Source organism: Macaca thibetana, chromosome X, assembly GCF_024542745.1.
Source record: "Macaca thibetana thibetana isolate TM-01 chromosome X, ASM2454274v1, whole genome shotgun sequence".
Taxonomy (NCBI): domain Eukaryota; kingdom Metazoa; phylum Chordata; class Mammalia; order Primates; family Cercopithecidae; genus Macaca; species Macaca thibetana.
Genome location: NC_065598.1, coordinates 54231819 through 54244922, shown reverse-complemented (window position 1 = coordinate 54244922; position 13104 = coordinate 54231819). Strand labels below are relative to the sequence as shown.

Here is a 13104-nt window from a genome sequence, read left to right as displayed (position 1 = left end):
TCATAATCTTTACCCTTTGACCAGAGAGATTTCCTCCCACCTTCTCCTTGTGAACTCTTGGAATCTTGATCTTCATCATCCACCCATAAACTCTGAAGAACCTAGGTCACTGGGTCTTAGGCCCATTTCTAGCACCCATAGATCAGTATAGAAATATCTGAGATCATATAGATCCTACATATCAACTAAGAGGAAAGATGAAAGGCTGTTATCAGGCAGCTCTGTTCTGGAGATAAGGAAAGGCAGGCTAAGGATTGCTTAGTGCGGAATGTCGAGACGGAACTGTCTAATCCCACAGGCATCCAAGATTCCAGATTCCTAAGCTCAAATGGAAAGCCCAGAATATCCCCACCACCAATCCTATCCTAGCACATTTACCTTCTCCCAAACTATACAGAATCCATATCTCTGAATTTTGGAAAATTTGGGAGAGGGTAGCAAAGGTTTCCTTTTAAGGCTGCCCATCACTTCTTTAGTCATTTAAACCATGCAGCTCAGCATAGAAATCAACTTTAAATTGGACATCGAACTTTCTTGTTCTTCAGAGTTCCATAGCCATTCATTCCTACCATTGGGAAAGGCCTAATAATTGTTCCTTCTCCTAGGCCCCGTGCCCCACCCCGTTGGACCCTTTCTGTCCCCCAACAGGCTGGCAACTTCTCTCTTTTCCATTTCCAGGCTCCTATGTCCTCTCTCTCTCTCTCTCTCTCTTCCCCCCACCTTCCCCAGGGTCTCACTCTGTCACCCTGGTTGAAGTGCAGTGGTGTGATCCTGGCTCACTGCAACCTCCACCTCCTGGGCTCAAGTGATCCTCCCACCTCAGCCTCCAGAAGTAGCTGGGACTACAGGCACATGCCACCATGCCCTACTAATTTTTAGGTTTTTTGTTTGTTTGTTTGTTTGTTTGTATTTTTGGTAGAGACAGGGTTTCACCATGTTGCGTGGGCTAGTCCCAAATTCTTGGGCTCAAGTGATTCGCCTGCCTCAGCCTCCCAAATTGTTGGGATTACAGGCATGAGCCACCGTACCTGGCCATGTCTTCTTTCTTGAGCTGCTGGTGAAATCTCATTTTTCCCCTTTTATATGTAGGGCAATTTAGTTAACTTCGTTTCACTCTAAGCCCTAAGGGCTACCTTTCCACAGCAAAAATGACATTTTGTTTAACAAAAGACAAATTTCCCATAGATGAGGAAACCTGCTACCTACTTTTGGACTAACCCTCATTCTCCCCTGTTCTCTGTATAATGAGTCCTTCCTCAGCACAAGCTTGTGAGCTATGATTAGGCCATTCAACAGAAAATGAGCACCAACTATGTATTAGACACCTCTACAGAGATGGCCCTTACTCTTAAGGGGTTTATTTTTATACTGTGTGAACATTAGCCCCATTTCACAGATGGCAATATTAAAAGTGAGAGAAGTAAATTGCCCAAGGCAAGGCGACCAATGAGTGGCACAGAGAGGACTTGAACCCAAGTCAGTGGAATATCAAATACCAAAGCCTTAACTACACTATACTTTGTCCAATGATTTAAGTCCCAGAATACCCTTTCCAACACTCTTCACAGACATATGCTAGGCACATTATAGTATGTTTTTCATCTGTGGAGGCACATCTCACTGAATATCCATATGCCCATTTAGATATTGTCATAAAGTGTCATAGGAAATATAATTATTTCATTGTTATGAGATCAACATGCAGTTTTTAACATTTGATTTTTATGAATTCCATGCTTGTACATGACAACAAATGAAATAGGACAGAAGATCATATGACAAAAACTAATAGTCCCCTGCCTCAACCCTCCCCATCTCCATCCCACCCCTTCAAAGCCAACCTTTAACAGTTTTTAGTTTTAGCTCTACTGTTGGTTCCCTTTACAACTCTAGATAATGTGTGTGTAATGGTTCTTTTAAAAAAAATTAGACAATATCCCAGAGATGGCAGTAAGGATTTTGTTTATGTACAGTGCCTCACTTTTCCCTCTACTCCCCTGCAATGGTTAACACTGATGTTCCTTTTTTGTTTTTGGTTAATTTTGTAACTTGAAAAAGATATACTCAGACCTCTATTTGTATTCCATCCATTTCTGACAATTTTGACTCCCCACTTTTTAAGACAAGGATATTGTAGCTACAACCCTCCCCCTGCCCATTCAATGTCCCACATTGTCAGTTTTATCTTTCCTTTTATATTGCCCTGGCTATTAACATTTACATTCTGTTCTACAGCCACAATCAGATCTTCCCTGCTTTGTCTCTCCAGGTTGACTCTATGACCTGAAACCCAATAAACAGCATTCATATTATCATGGCTATGTAAATATTTTTCAAAATCTAGCCAAGCAGTGAGCCTGGAATACACTTCCTTCTCTTCAAGTTCAAGGTCACAATCTTTGGGCCTCTCAGAGGAGAATGTTTCTAGCATCGAGGTCAAATGGAATCTTTCTTTTACTCTTATCAGCTACTCATAATCATATTACATTTTATTTTGCTTTGTATTTGGCCAAGACTTTCTTGAATAATCACACACACACACACACACACACACACACACACACACACACTTTCTAAAAGCCTTCCTTTTTTCCTTGAATTTTTTTGTATTCACTCATTCAACAAGTATTTTTTGAGTATCTACCGTGTGCCAGGTACTGTTCTGGGAGATTAGGCTAGGGCAGTGAAGAAGACAGATAGCAATCCTTGGCCCCCATGGAGCTGATTCTAGTAAGGGAGAGAGAAAAGATAATAAGATAAATCAGTAAAATGTATTCAAATTATAATGTGTTGTAAGTGCTATGGAGAAAAATCTCAGTTTTAAGTAGGCTGGTCATAACAATGTGTTGTATATTTCAAAATAGCTAGAAAAGATAAGTTGAAATGTTCCCAACACATGGAAATGATAAATACTCAAGGCAACGGACACCCTAAATACCCTGACTTGATTATTACACATTCTATGCATGTAACGAAATATCGATGTATCCCATAAATTTGTACAAATATTATGTATCAATAACAAAAAAATTTAAAAATAAGTCAATAGGTTGGTCAGGGAAATACTCACTGAAAAGGTAGCATGTGGGCAAAGACTTGCATAAGGTGAGAGAACTAACCAAGTGGATGCTTGGTGAGAAAACATTCCAAGCACAAAAAACAGTCATTGCAAAGGCCATGGAACAGGATCATGCCTGGCATTTTTTTCTCCATGTCTGGCATTTTTTAAGAACATAATGGCCAGAGTTGCTAGAGTGATGGAGGAAGGCAGGAAGGGAAGTAATAGGAAATGGGGTCAAATGGGTAATGAGGGCTTGCCTCACTGACCCCTCTCACATAGGACCATGTAAGCCATAGGTGGGATCCACAGGAGAGTTTTAAGCAGAAAGGGGACAGGATCTGACTTGGGTTTCAAAAGGATCCCTCTGGTTGTTGTAAAAACATACTGGTGGGAGGCAGAAAAGGGGAGGATGAAGGCTGAAGGAGGAGGACCAGTAAGGAGGCTGCTGCAGTCTTTGCTTGAATTGGATTCGCTGTTTCCTGGATTTGCTGTTCTGGGCACCTGTGTGGAGATCCTTCTTCAGGTGTAGGAAATTATTGTAACTTCTAATATATCTATTTTTTGAGACAGGGTCTCACTCTGTCTCCCAAGCTGGAGTATAGTGGCACAATCATGGCTCACTGTAACCTTGAACTCCTGGGCTCAAGCAATCCTCCCGCCTCTGCTTTCCAAGCAGCTGGGATTTACAGATGAGAGCCATCATGACTGGCTATTTCTTTTCACCTTTTTTTTTTTTTTTTTTTTTTTTTGTAGAGTCAGAGTCTCACTATGTTAGCCAGGCTGATCTCAAAACTCCTGGCCTCAAGGAATCCTCCCGCCTCAACCTCCCAAAGTGCTGGGATTACAGATGTGAGCCACCACATCTGGCCTAATACATTTTCATTAAAGTTTCCTTCATTGTTTTGTTTTCTCTGTCTAGAAAACAAAATTATTCCTATTATTCAAATGTTTAATTTGCTAGATTAATCCATCTCTCTTAAATTTTCTCTCACATTTTCTGTTGCCTTGGCTTTTTTGCCCTACATTCTGGGAGATTTCCTCATTTCCTGGTCCTGGGAAATTTATTACTTCAGTAACTTATTTTTAATTTCTAAGGAATCTCTGTTTTCTCTGATTGTTCCTGTTTTATGGCATCTAGTTCTTGTTTTATGCATGTTGTATCTTCTTGAATCTTACTGAGAATAGCATCAATTTTTCCCCTGAAGTTCTCTTTTGTTTCCCAGATCCTCAAACTGCTCTAGGGTCAGTTGTTCTATTTGTTTCTTTTAGTATTTTGCTTTCATGCTACAGGCTTCCTTAATTTGCTTGAGGCTCCTTGGCTACTCATTCATATTTAAGAGAAAAGGACTGGGCAGTTGATGGGAGTTTTCTCTGTTGCAGAGCTGTTCTCTAGCTAAGAGCTGTTCTCTAGCAGAGCTGTTCTCTAGCTAAGGCTCTCCCTCATGAGGAAATCCTGAGAGGAAACTTGGTGTGGACTTGTGGGAGGTAGCAACCGACAGGTTTGGGGACCCACAGGTGCCAGAATGAGAAGACTTTGTTGTGATGCCAAATGGCCTAGGACAAATCTGAGTGTTCCTGGGGTAGTTTGTAAAATGTCGTCAGAGATTTTGCCCCCAAGAGTAAGTACTGGAGCTGTCCGTGCTCCCTGTATGGATGGGTGGAGGCGGGAGGGCCAGAGTGGCAGGATTCTGACTGAGGCTGATAGTCCTTGTGTAGACCTTCAAGTACTTTCCTTTTTCTCAGCCCCATTTCTCACCCCTACCCTCCACAGGACCTGCAGATCCTGAGTCCAGAGCACCTCAGTTCCTCCTTTCTCCCTCCACTCAGATCTCCGAGGGCAGGGAGGTTTCCACACTTTTGAACTCTGTCATGCCTCATCCTGTCCTCCTCCTAGCAGCTATTTACTGATCACTTACCATGTGCCAAGCATTCTAAAAGTACAAACTCAATCTTCATAAGAACTTTATGAAGTAAATGCTATTACTATTCTTATTTTATAGATGAAGAAACTGAAGCTACAGTGAGGTTAAATAACATGCTCAATATTATACAGTCAGTAAGTGGCAGAACGGAGATTCAAACCCAGGTGGTCTGAGTCCAAAGCCTGTTTTGAAACCACTGTGTTATATTCTTTCTCAGTCCTGCTCCAGCCTGTCTTGGCCTCTAGCTATTCTAGAGATTGTAAGTCTTATTATGTCTGTGGGACCCCTAAATTGTTATGGGATCCTGAGTAAGTCCCTCCAGGCACTAGGCTAAAGTCAATACCAGGGAAGACCAGTATTGGGGGCTTGCCTTGCCAATCCCTCTCTCATCGCCGCTACCTTTTTAAGATGATCAATGCTAAGTGACCTTTCTCTGGCCCCAGTTACTGGGCTCCTGTGGATGTTTATAGGAAAGAAAAACCCCACCCTGAGCCAACACAGCAAACAGACAGACCCAGGGCTCTGGTATGTTTAGTTTCCATTCATCTTACAGCTGGATGAGGGAAAAAAAGGAAGCATGGAACTGGCCCTTCTCCAGGCAAGATGCCAGCCCCAGCTCCTGGACAATCCTGGCTTGTGTGAGCCTCAATGCCACATTCAGTACCTTCCCCACCCTTCAGGATGGTCCCTCCCTCTCAAGAGAAGGGATACCTGGAGGTTTAAAAGAGCAAGGGTTTGGAGATCGGGCTCAGATCTTCTGGATGTGAACAACAGATCTAGGCCAGAGGTGGCATCATGTCTGGGTGGAGGTACCTCATCTGTGTCAGCTTTTTGCTGACCATTCTTCTTGAACTGACATACCAGGGACCCCCTGTCCCTGCTTCATCAAGCACAAAGGTCAGTTCTGGGATGAGGGAACAAAGCTTGGGGATTTGTGATAAAATTAGCTTCTTGGGGGGAATTTGGGAAGGTTATTCCGTGTGTTTCTTCAGTCCTATGACTGAGAAGCTAGAGCCAGAGAAAAGAGGTACTATTTGCTAAGCACATGTCAGGTGCTGCACCAGGGGTCCCAGAATTATTATTTCATTTAGTCTTCACAGCATCTCTGTGAGCTGGGCTATATTATTATCCCCGTTATAGAGAAGAGAAAACAGGTTCCAAAGTTAAGATACAGGAAGAGGCAGAACCAGAATTTGAACCTAGGTCCGTCTGATCTCAAATTGTCCCCATTTCCCACTGTCCCATATTAGGAAGGAACTAGCTGTGCATCACGTGTGGGTAGATAGAGGGACCATAACCTCAAGAAAGGAGAGGAAGAAGATAGATATTGTACTTGCTGCGTGCCCTCATCATGGATGCCAGATACTTACCATGCTTGCAGTGCATGATTGTTCTTATAAGTGCGACTCTTTACACCTGAGATCCTAAAGAAGAAAAAAATCAATATTTATCACAGTGCCTTGGACAGAGTAGGATTCAATGAATGGCGGCTGCTCTGCTATATTCTAAAGCCTTGCTACTCAAAGTGAAATCTGTGGACTAGCATCAGCATCATCCCGTGGGAGCTTTTGAGAAAGATAAAATCTCAGACCTCACCCCAGGCTTGCTGAATCAGAATCTTCATTTTAACAAGATTTCCAGGAGATTCACGTGCACATCAAAGTTAGAGAAGTGCTTGTCCAGAGAGGTCCCTTGATCTCTAATCTTCTGTGAGTCTTGGGTTCTGAGACTTGATAAAGCTTGCTGAAGTAATCAGGCAGTTCCACCAAATGGACGACAGAGGCTGTTTTCCCTCTCTAGGCCTCAGTTTATCCACCTATATACTTTGAGTCCTGTGTAGGAATCTTGGGTTCCCAAGTACTAGCCCATCTAGGCTGAAGACACAGTCTACCTAAAACACCTCCTCCTGTCTTCTCTCTCAGTTGTTAATGACAAGCTATTCCATGCACTCCACGGTGGTGTCTCGCTACGCCCACACCTTGGTCACCTCTGTCCTGTTTAATCCACATGCTGAAGCCCATGAAGCCATCTTTGACCTGGATCTGCCTCATCTCGCCTTTATCTCCAATTTCACTATGTAAGTCTGCTTCCAAAGTCACCACTTCATTCATTTGTGCATATATTTGTTCATTCGTGTGCGTATTCTGTCAGCAGAGCATAGTGATTAAAAGAATGCACTCTGAGATCAGACTTCTTGAGTCTGAATCCTGGCTCTGCCAGTTTGGGACCCAGGGCAAATTACTTCATTTCTGGGAGTCTCATTTTACACATCTACAAAATGGGGATAAAATTAGAATACAGTTTCTTTTTTTCCTTTTGTTTTTTTTGTTTGTTTGTTTGTTTGTTTGTTTAACACGGAGTCTCGCTCTATTGCCCAGGCTGCAGTGCAGTGGCGCAATCTTGGCTCACTGCAACCTCCGCCTCCCAGGTTCAAGTGATTCTCCTGCCTCGGCCTCCCGAGTAGCTGGGACTACAAGCGCATGCCACTACGCTCGGCTAATTTTTTGTACTTTTAGTAGGGACGGGTTTCATCGTGTTAGCCAGGATGGTCTCAATCTCTGACTTTGTGATCCACCCGCCTCAGCCTCCCAAAGTGCTGGGATTACCAACGTGAGCCACTGCACCCGGCCAGAACCCACTTTCAAGGATTAAATGAATTAATATACGTGGAAACGTACGCTAAAATTAGCTCCAGGCACATATTAAGTAGTTGATAATATTAGCTTTATTGCTTTTTAAACAAACATTTCCTGGTGCTGACTGTGTGACTTACACTGTGCTGAGTCCAACAGAAAGAGGAAGGTGAACTGCATATAGTCCCTAGTCTCAAAGAGTTCGCAGTTTAAGGGGGGATATAAAAAAGGAAACTGGCCCAGCACAGTGACTCACACTTGTAATCCCAGAGCTTCGGGAGGCTGAAGTGGGAGGATTGCTTGAAGCCAGGAGTTCAAGACTACCCTGGGCAATATAGCGAGAACCCATCTCTAGAAAACAAAAAAAATTAGCAGGGCATGGTGGCGCATGCCTATAGTCTCAGCTACTCAGAAGGCTGAGGCAGGAGGATTGCTTGAACATGGGAGGTTGAGGCTGCAGTGCACTTTGATATCTGTACTCCAGCCTGGGTGACAGAGTGAGACTGTCTCTAAAAAAGAGCGTTGGGTTGGGGAGCAGTGAGTAGATTGCTTTAATAAAGTATGCTGGGGAGAAAGAGAAGTCTGAATGTGGAATGGTTAGAATGGTGAAGTGGATCAGAAGACAATGGTGCGTTTCCTATTCCCAGGCTGGTGGAAAAAACCTCAGAGAGATAACACCTAAACTGAGGCTTGAAATAGGACATCTTCACCAGGCAACCAGGGTGAGGGCAGGACTGGAGGAATCCAGGAAAAAGGAATAAAGGCATAAATGTTCCCTCAATTAGGGGAACTGCAAGTACTTCCGTGTCGCTGTACTGTCAGGGACAGACAAGAGGTAGAAGAGTGGTAAAAAAATGAGATGTAAGAGACAGAGAAAGACTAGGCTGTGGAGGACTTCCAGTGTTAGAACACCTACTTGGGTCTCACTTAATGGTCTCCAAATCATCTTATGTGTTTGCACACCTATCAGGAAAAACTTGATCATATACTCCCAAAACATATATACTTATTCATTTACGCATTATATAAATATACTGCTGAGCAAATATATTAGGTATATTATGAAGCATATAAAATATTAATCCCTAAAAGATGAGGGAAAAGCCCTAAAATAGAGTGTGAATATTATTTTCCCACTCCCTCTCGATTTGTCTCCAGCATCCCCTGGGACATGTGCACCCCTCTTTAGAAATAAGCGTGGGCCATAATAAGGAGACATGGCAAGGTTTTAAGCAAGGAGAGGTGATTGTGAAGTGGTAGTGGACTTGAGGGGCCAGCTAGGTGGCCAAGAGCTGAGTAGGCGAACAGGGGCAGAATCCACGTAGGGGATGCTGAAGGTGGGAGCAGGACAGTGGTAGTGGATGTGAGAGACCATCGAGGGAGAAACAACCTGACTGTAGTGGAGAATAAGTAAATATAGATGGTGTTTACCTTTTTTCAGCTTATTAGACCTGGTAGATGATAGTACCCTGTTGAGGTGATAAACAAGGGAGCTGGAGCAGATAAAGAGAAAGCTTAGTGGGGCCTCATTAGCCAGTATCACACTTTAGTGTGAATTACAAAAAGGCCCCTGGATTTGGGTAGAGGGACTATCAGATTTACCAGATTAGTGAGCCCAGCACAAGCAGAATATCCGCCCTTGTTCAGCCCCGCTTGTCCCTGTTAGTTGGGAGGAGGTTCTTGTGCCATCAATAATCTGTACAACCTCAAATGCAGCCCTAGGGTGGGCCTAGGCTGTGCCATCAAGAACCTCCCAGCACTTCCCCTGGAGAAGGATTGGGTTAGAGGAGGGAACTGGTATGGAGTCAGAGTCAGGGAGTTTGGGGGAGAAGTGCTGAGGCAGTCAAGGAGGGCTCCCTGAAAGCAGGATTTCCATATGGGTCAGATTTGAAGGGACCAAGATCATTGCATGTTGGGACCCAGGCGAATCGAGGACTGAAAAGAGCAGGCATGGGTCTGGAGTATGGGGGGCTAACCAGAGAAGCTGGCAGTCAAATGATGTAACAGCCAAGTAGTCAGGCAGAATTTCGATTTTTGCTTCAATTGAAAAAAACACCAAAAGAATTTTTTAAAAAAATTAAGCAAAGCAGGCTGGAGGAAATGTTCTTGGGCAGACTCTGTGGAAAGTATGCTGGCTGGAGGCAGCACACACACAGAGGCCCCAGTGTCCTGCTGCCAGACCAGCTCCACCCTACCCCCCTCACACCCCAGGAGACCTTGGGAAGGTGCCAGCTCGGCCCACCCCCCACACTAGCCCAGCCACAGCAATACTCTGTTTCAGTTGCCTAGAAACACTTCTTCCCTGAGTGGTCTCTTCTGCCACCTGCCTATCCTCCCCCAGTGTTTCTGGAAGCTGCTGCCTTGGTCAAGCAACTTTACTGATACCTGTGCCTCAGTTACTCCACTTATAAAATGGAAACCGTTGTACTCGCCTCCTACAGAGTTGCACTAACTTTCTCTAGGACACCCAACTATCACTCCTCAAAGGCCAGCTCTGAGCCATCTCTCCCCTTTTCAAGATTTGCCCAAGACTCTCCATTCTCCATGGCAAAAAGTCTTTGCTGCTGTATGAGCTCATTGAGTCTTGTGTTCAAAGCCCCCTATTCTCTAGGCCCACTCAAGCACTCCAACTTTCTCTCCATACTTCCCTTTCCTGCCCCTCCACTCCAGCCAAATTTAACTACTTGCTGTCCCCTGAAACACTTTCTGTGTTTTCTTGCTGTCTGTCCAGGATGTCCACTCCACAAATAATTGTTGAGCACCTCCCTCTGTTCCAAGCCATATTCCAGGCACCAGGGGTACAGCAGCAAATAAAGTGGTAAGAAGTCAGACAGATTGTGGATGTCTTCTAAAGATGGAGTAGAAAATCTCTGATGGATTGGATGTGGATTGTGAAACAAAGAGGAGAATCCAACATGACTCTAAGATTTTTAGCTGAGCAACTATGTCCTGAAACAAAGATACCAGAGGAGGAGCAGATTTTGGAGGGGAGAGTTATCAGGAGCTCAGTTTGGGATATGTTCAGCTTGAGGTGTCTATGGAACATTCTAGTGGAGATGTCAAGTAAGAAATTGCATGTATGGGTCTGGAGTTCAGGGCACAAGTCCACACTGGAGATACAGATTTGGGAGTCATCTGTATATAAATGGTATTTAAGGCCATGGTGCTAAATGACATCTCCTAGAGAGCCAATGTAGAAAGAATAGAGGACAGAAGGGGAGAGGGAGGGAGGGGAGAGGATAAAAGGTTGACAGCAGAGCCTTGGAGTGTTCCAAAGGTTTAGAGGTTAGGAAGAGAACGAGCCAACAGAGGAAACTGAGAAGGCATGGCCAGTGAAGATTATTTATCCATATCCTCCTTGTCTTTCAGGCCTAGCTTCAAGGCCACCTTCTCTAGGACCCTTTCCTGAAGACTTGGCCAAAAATGTTCTCTCCCTTCTTTGAGCTTCTTTTCACTTTATTACCTTCCTTAGAGAAATGAGGAAAATGGGGGTAAGCAAGTCTGCTTGTAACTCATCAGTCTCTGAGCTCCCTGAGGACAAGTCCTCCTCCCTAGTCAGACCCTGAAGCCTTTGCAACAATTTGCACACTTCTTTCACAATTTTTACCACTTTTACCACCCATAGTATTTACTTAATATATTTTTATATTAATATGGCCATATTATTTACCCAATATATTTTTTCAACAGTTATACTTTCTGAGATGATCTGAGTTAGTCTTATTCTGAGCAATAATATCTATGAGATCATGGGTTTAATGTGCTAGTTGTATTTTAATAAACATTACTGTAAATACATAACAATTATAACAAAAATATTCGATTATATCATACCTAAAATTATGTTGTGTGCCAAAAGGTAGAATTTATTCAACACTTTGGGAAACACAAAACTCTAATACCAGATCCACCATATGCTGTGTGGCCTCTATTTCCCCATATGACAAATGGAGATAATGATAACTACTTCACTCTGTTATCTCCCTCTCCTTTCCTCTTCTTCTCTTCTTGCCACTCACACTGGGGCTTTATGGCACTGTGTTGTTCTTTCTCTTTCCCTGTCTCTATCCTCCTCCTCTTTCTACCTCATGTGTCTCTTTCTCTGCCTCTGACCAACTCTTTATTTTCTCTGTCTCTGCTGTCCCTCCTCTTTCCTGCCCCATTAGGACCATCAACAATAAAGTCTACATTGCAGAAGTCAAAGAGAAGCACCAGGCAAAGAAAATCTATGAAGAAGCCCATCAGCAAGGAAAGACAGCTGCTCACGTAGGCATCAGGTAAGGCCCCATCCAGTCCAAAACATGACTTAATAATCTTAGCTGTGTGATAAGGGGAGATGCACGTTCTCTCTGGTCCTCAGTCTCCATCTCTGCAGAGTGGGGACATGACCTCTACTTCATAGGATCATGTGAAGAATATGTGAGTTAATGAATATCAAAGCCTATAACAGGGTGGGTGTTCAATAAATGGAAATTTATTTCCCCATTTCCACTTTTCTACTGTCAGCAGATTGTGGCTTATTTAAGAATTGGCACCTTCCGGGAAGGTTATATGCAAGTGAGATTTTTCTAAATTGAATTTTGTTTCCTGAGTTCCATTCAGCAGGCAGAAATGTATTGTCTTCCTTCAGTGTTCCCTCCCAGCTTCCAAGAGAGTTTCATGGAGCGAAAACTTTAGCTTTGGCTCCAGCAAACTGAGTTACTGCCATATAAACGAGCTCCTTCAAAAGCATAGGGGAGGGGATAGTGGGAGGGTCTATTTGAAGGGGATGAGGCATTGTATGTAAATTGAAAACTCTTTTGTAAAATGAATCATTAGACCCTAGTTGGTCTGTTCTATATTCAGATCTTCATGGACTAAGTTCCCTTGAGGGTGGACCACCTGTGAGATAATTTAGCAAGCAGAATATTTAGGAGGCTGAATGAGGGAGGGAGAGAGAGATTGATAAGTGGATGCATGGATGACGGACCATGGCCAGTGACTCAGTTGAACCAGAAGCCTAGTCAGGTCTGCTGGGACCAGGGTTGGGGGGAGCAAATCTAGGTCATCTAACAGCCCCTGTACTCCTCAGAAGATCCCTTTCTCTTCCCACCCTCCTCCTTTTCCTGCCTAGGGACCGGGAATCAGAGAAGTTCCGCATCTCCACCAGCCTGGCAGCAGGCACAGAGGTGACTTTTTCCCTGGCCTATGAGGAACTGCTTCAGCGTCACCAGGGCCACTACCAGCTGGTGGTGAGCCTGAGGCCCGGCCAGTTGGTGAAGAGGCTGAGCGTAGAGGTTACAGTGTCAGAAAGGACAGGCATCTCCTATGTGCACATACCACCCCTGAGGACCAGCCGCCTGCGCACCAATGCCCATGCAAGTATGTGGGCAGCACTATAGGTCACCCATCAGACTGGCCTTCACTGAATGAAAACCTTCCCGATTCCACTGGGTTTCCCTCTAGTGCCACTTCTGCTCCGTACTCACTGCCAAGTTCTTTCCTGATT

At 44.0% G+C, this 13104-nt stretch overlaps 2 protein-coding genes across 2 annotated transcripts in view; one reads left to right on the top strand and one right to left on the bottom strand.

The window, feature by feature from the left end:
* Positions 1-13104, bottom strand: part of MAGED2 (MAGE family member D2) — a 645534-nt gene that overhangs the window by 11995 nt on the left and 620435 nt on the right. The gene's annotated exons all lie outside the window — the stretch shown is intronic.
* ITIH6 (inter-alpha-trypsin inhibitor heavy chain family member 6) overlaps positions 5779-13104 on the top strand; it is a 43800-nt gene continuing 36474 nt past the window's right edge. Inside the window, exons 1-4 of the mRNA XM_050776837.1 lie at positions 5779-5880; positions 6906-7060; positions 11783-11893; positions 12730-12977. Coding sequence (XP_050632794.1) covers positions 5779-5880; positions 6906-7060; positions 11783-11893; positions 12730-12977 — 616 coding nt within the window. The remainder of the gene's footprint in view (positions 5881-6905; positions 7061-11782; positions 11894-12729; positions 12978-13104) is intronic.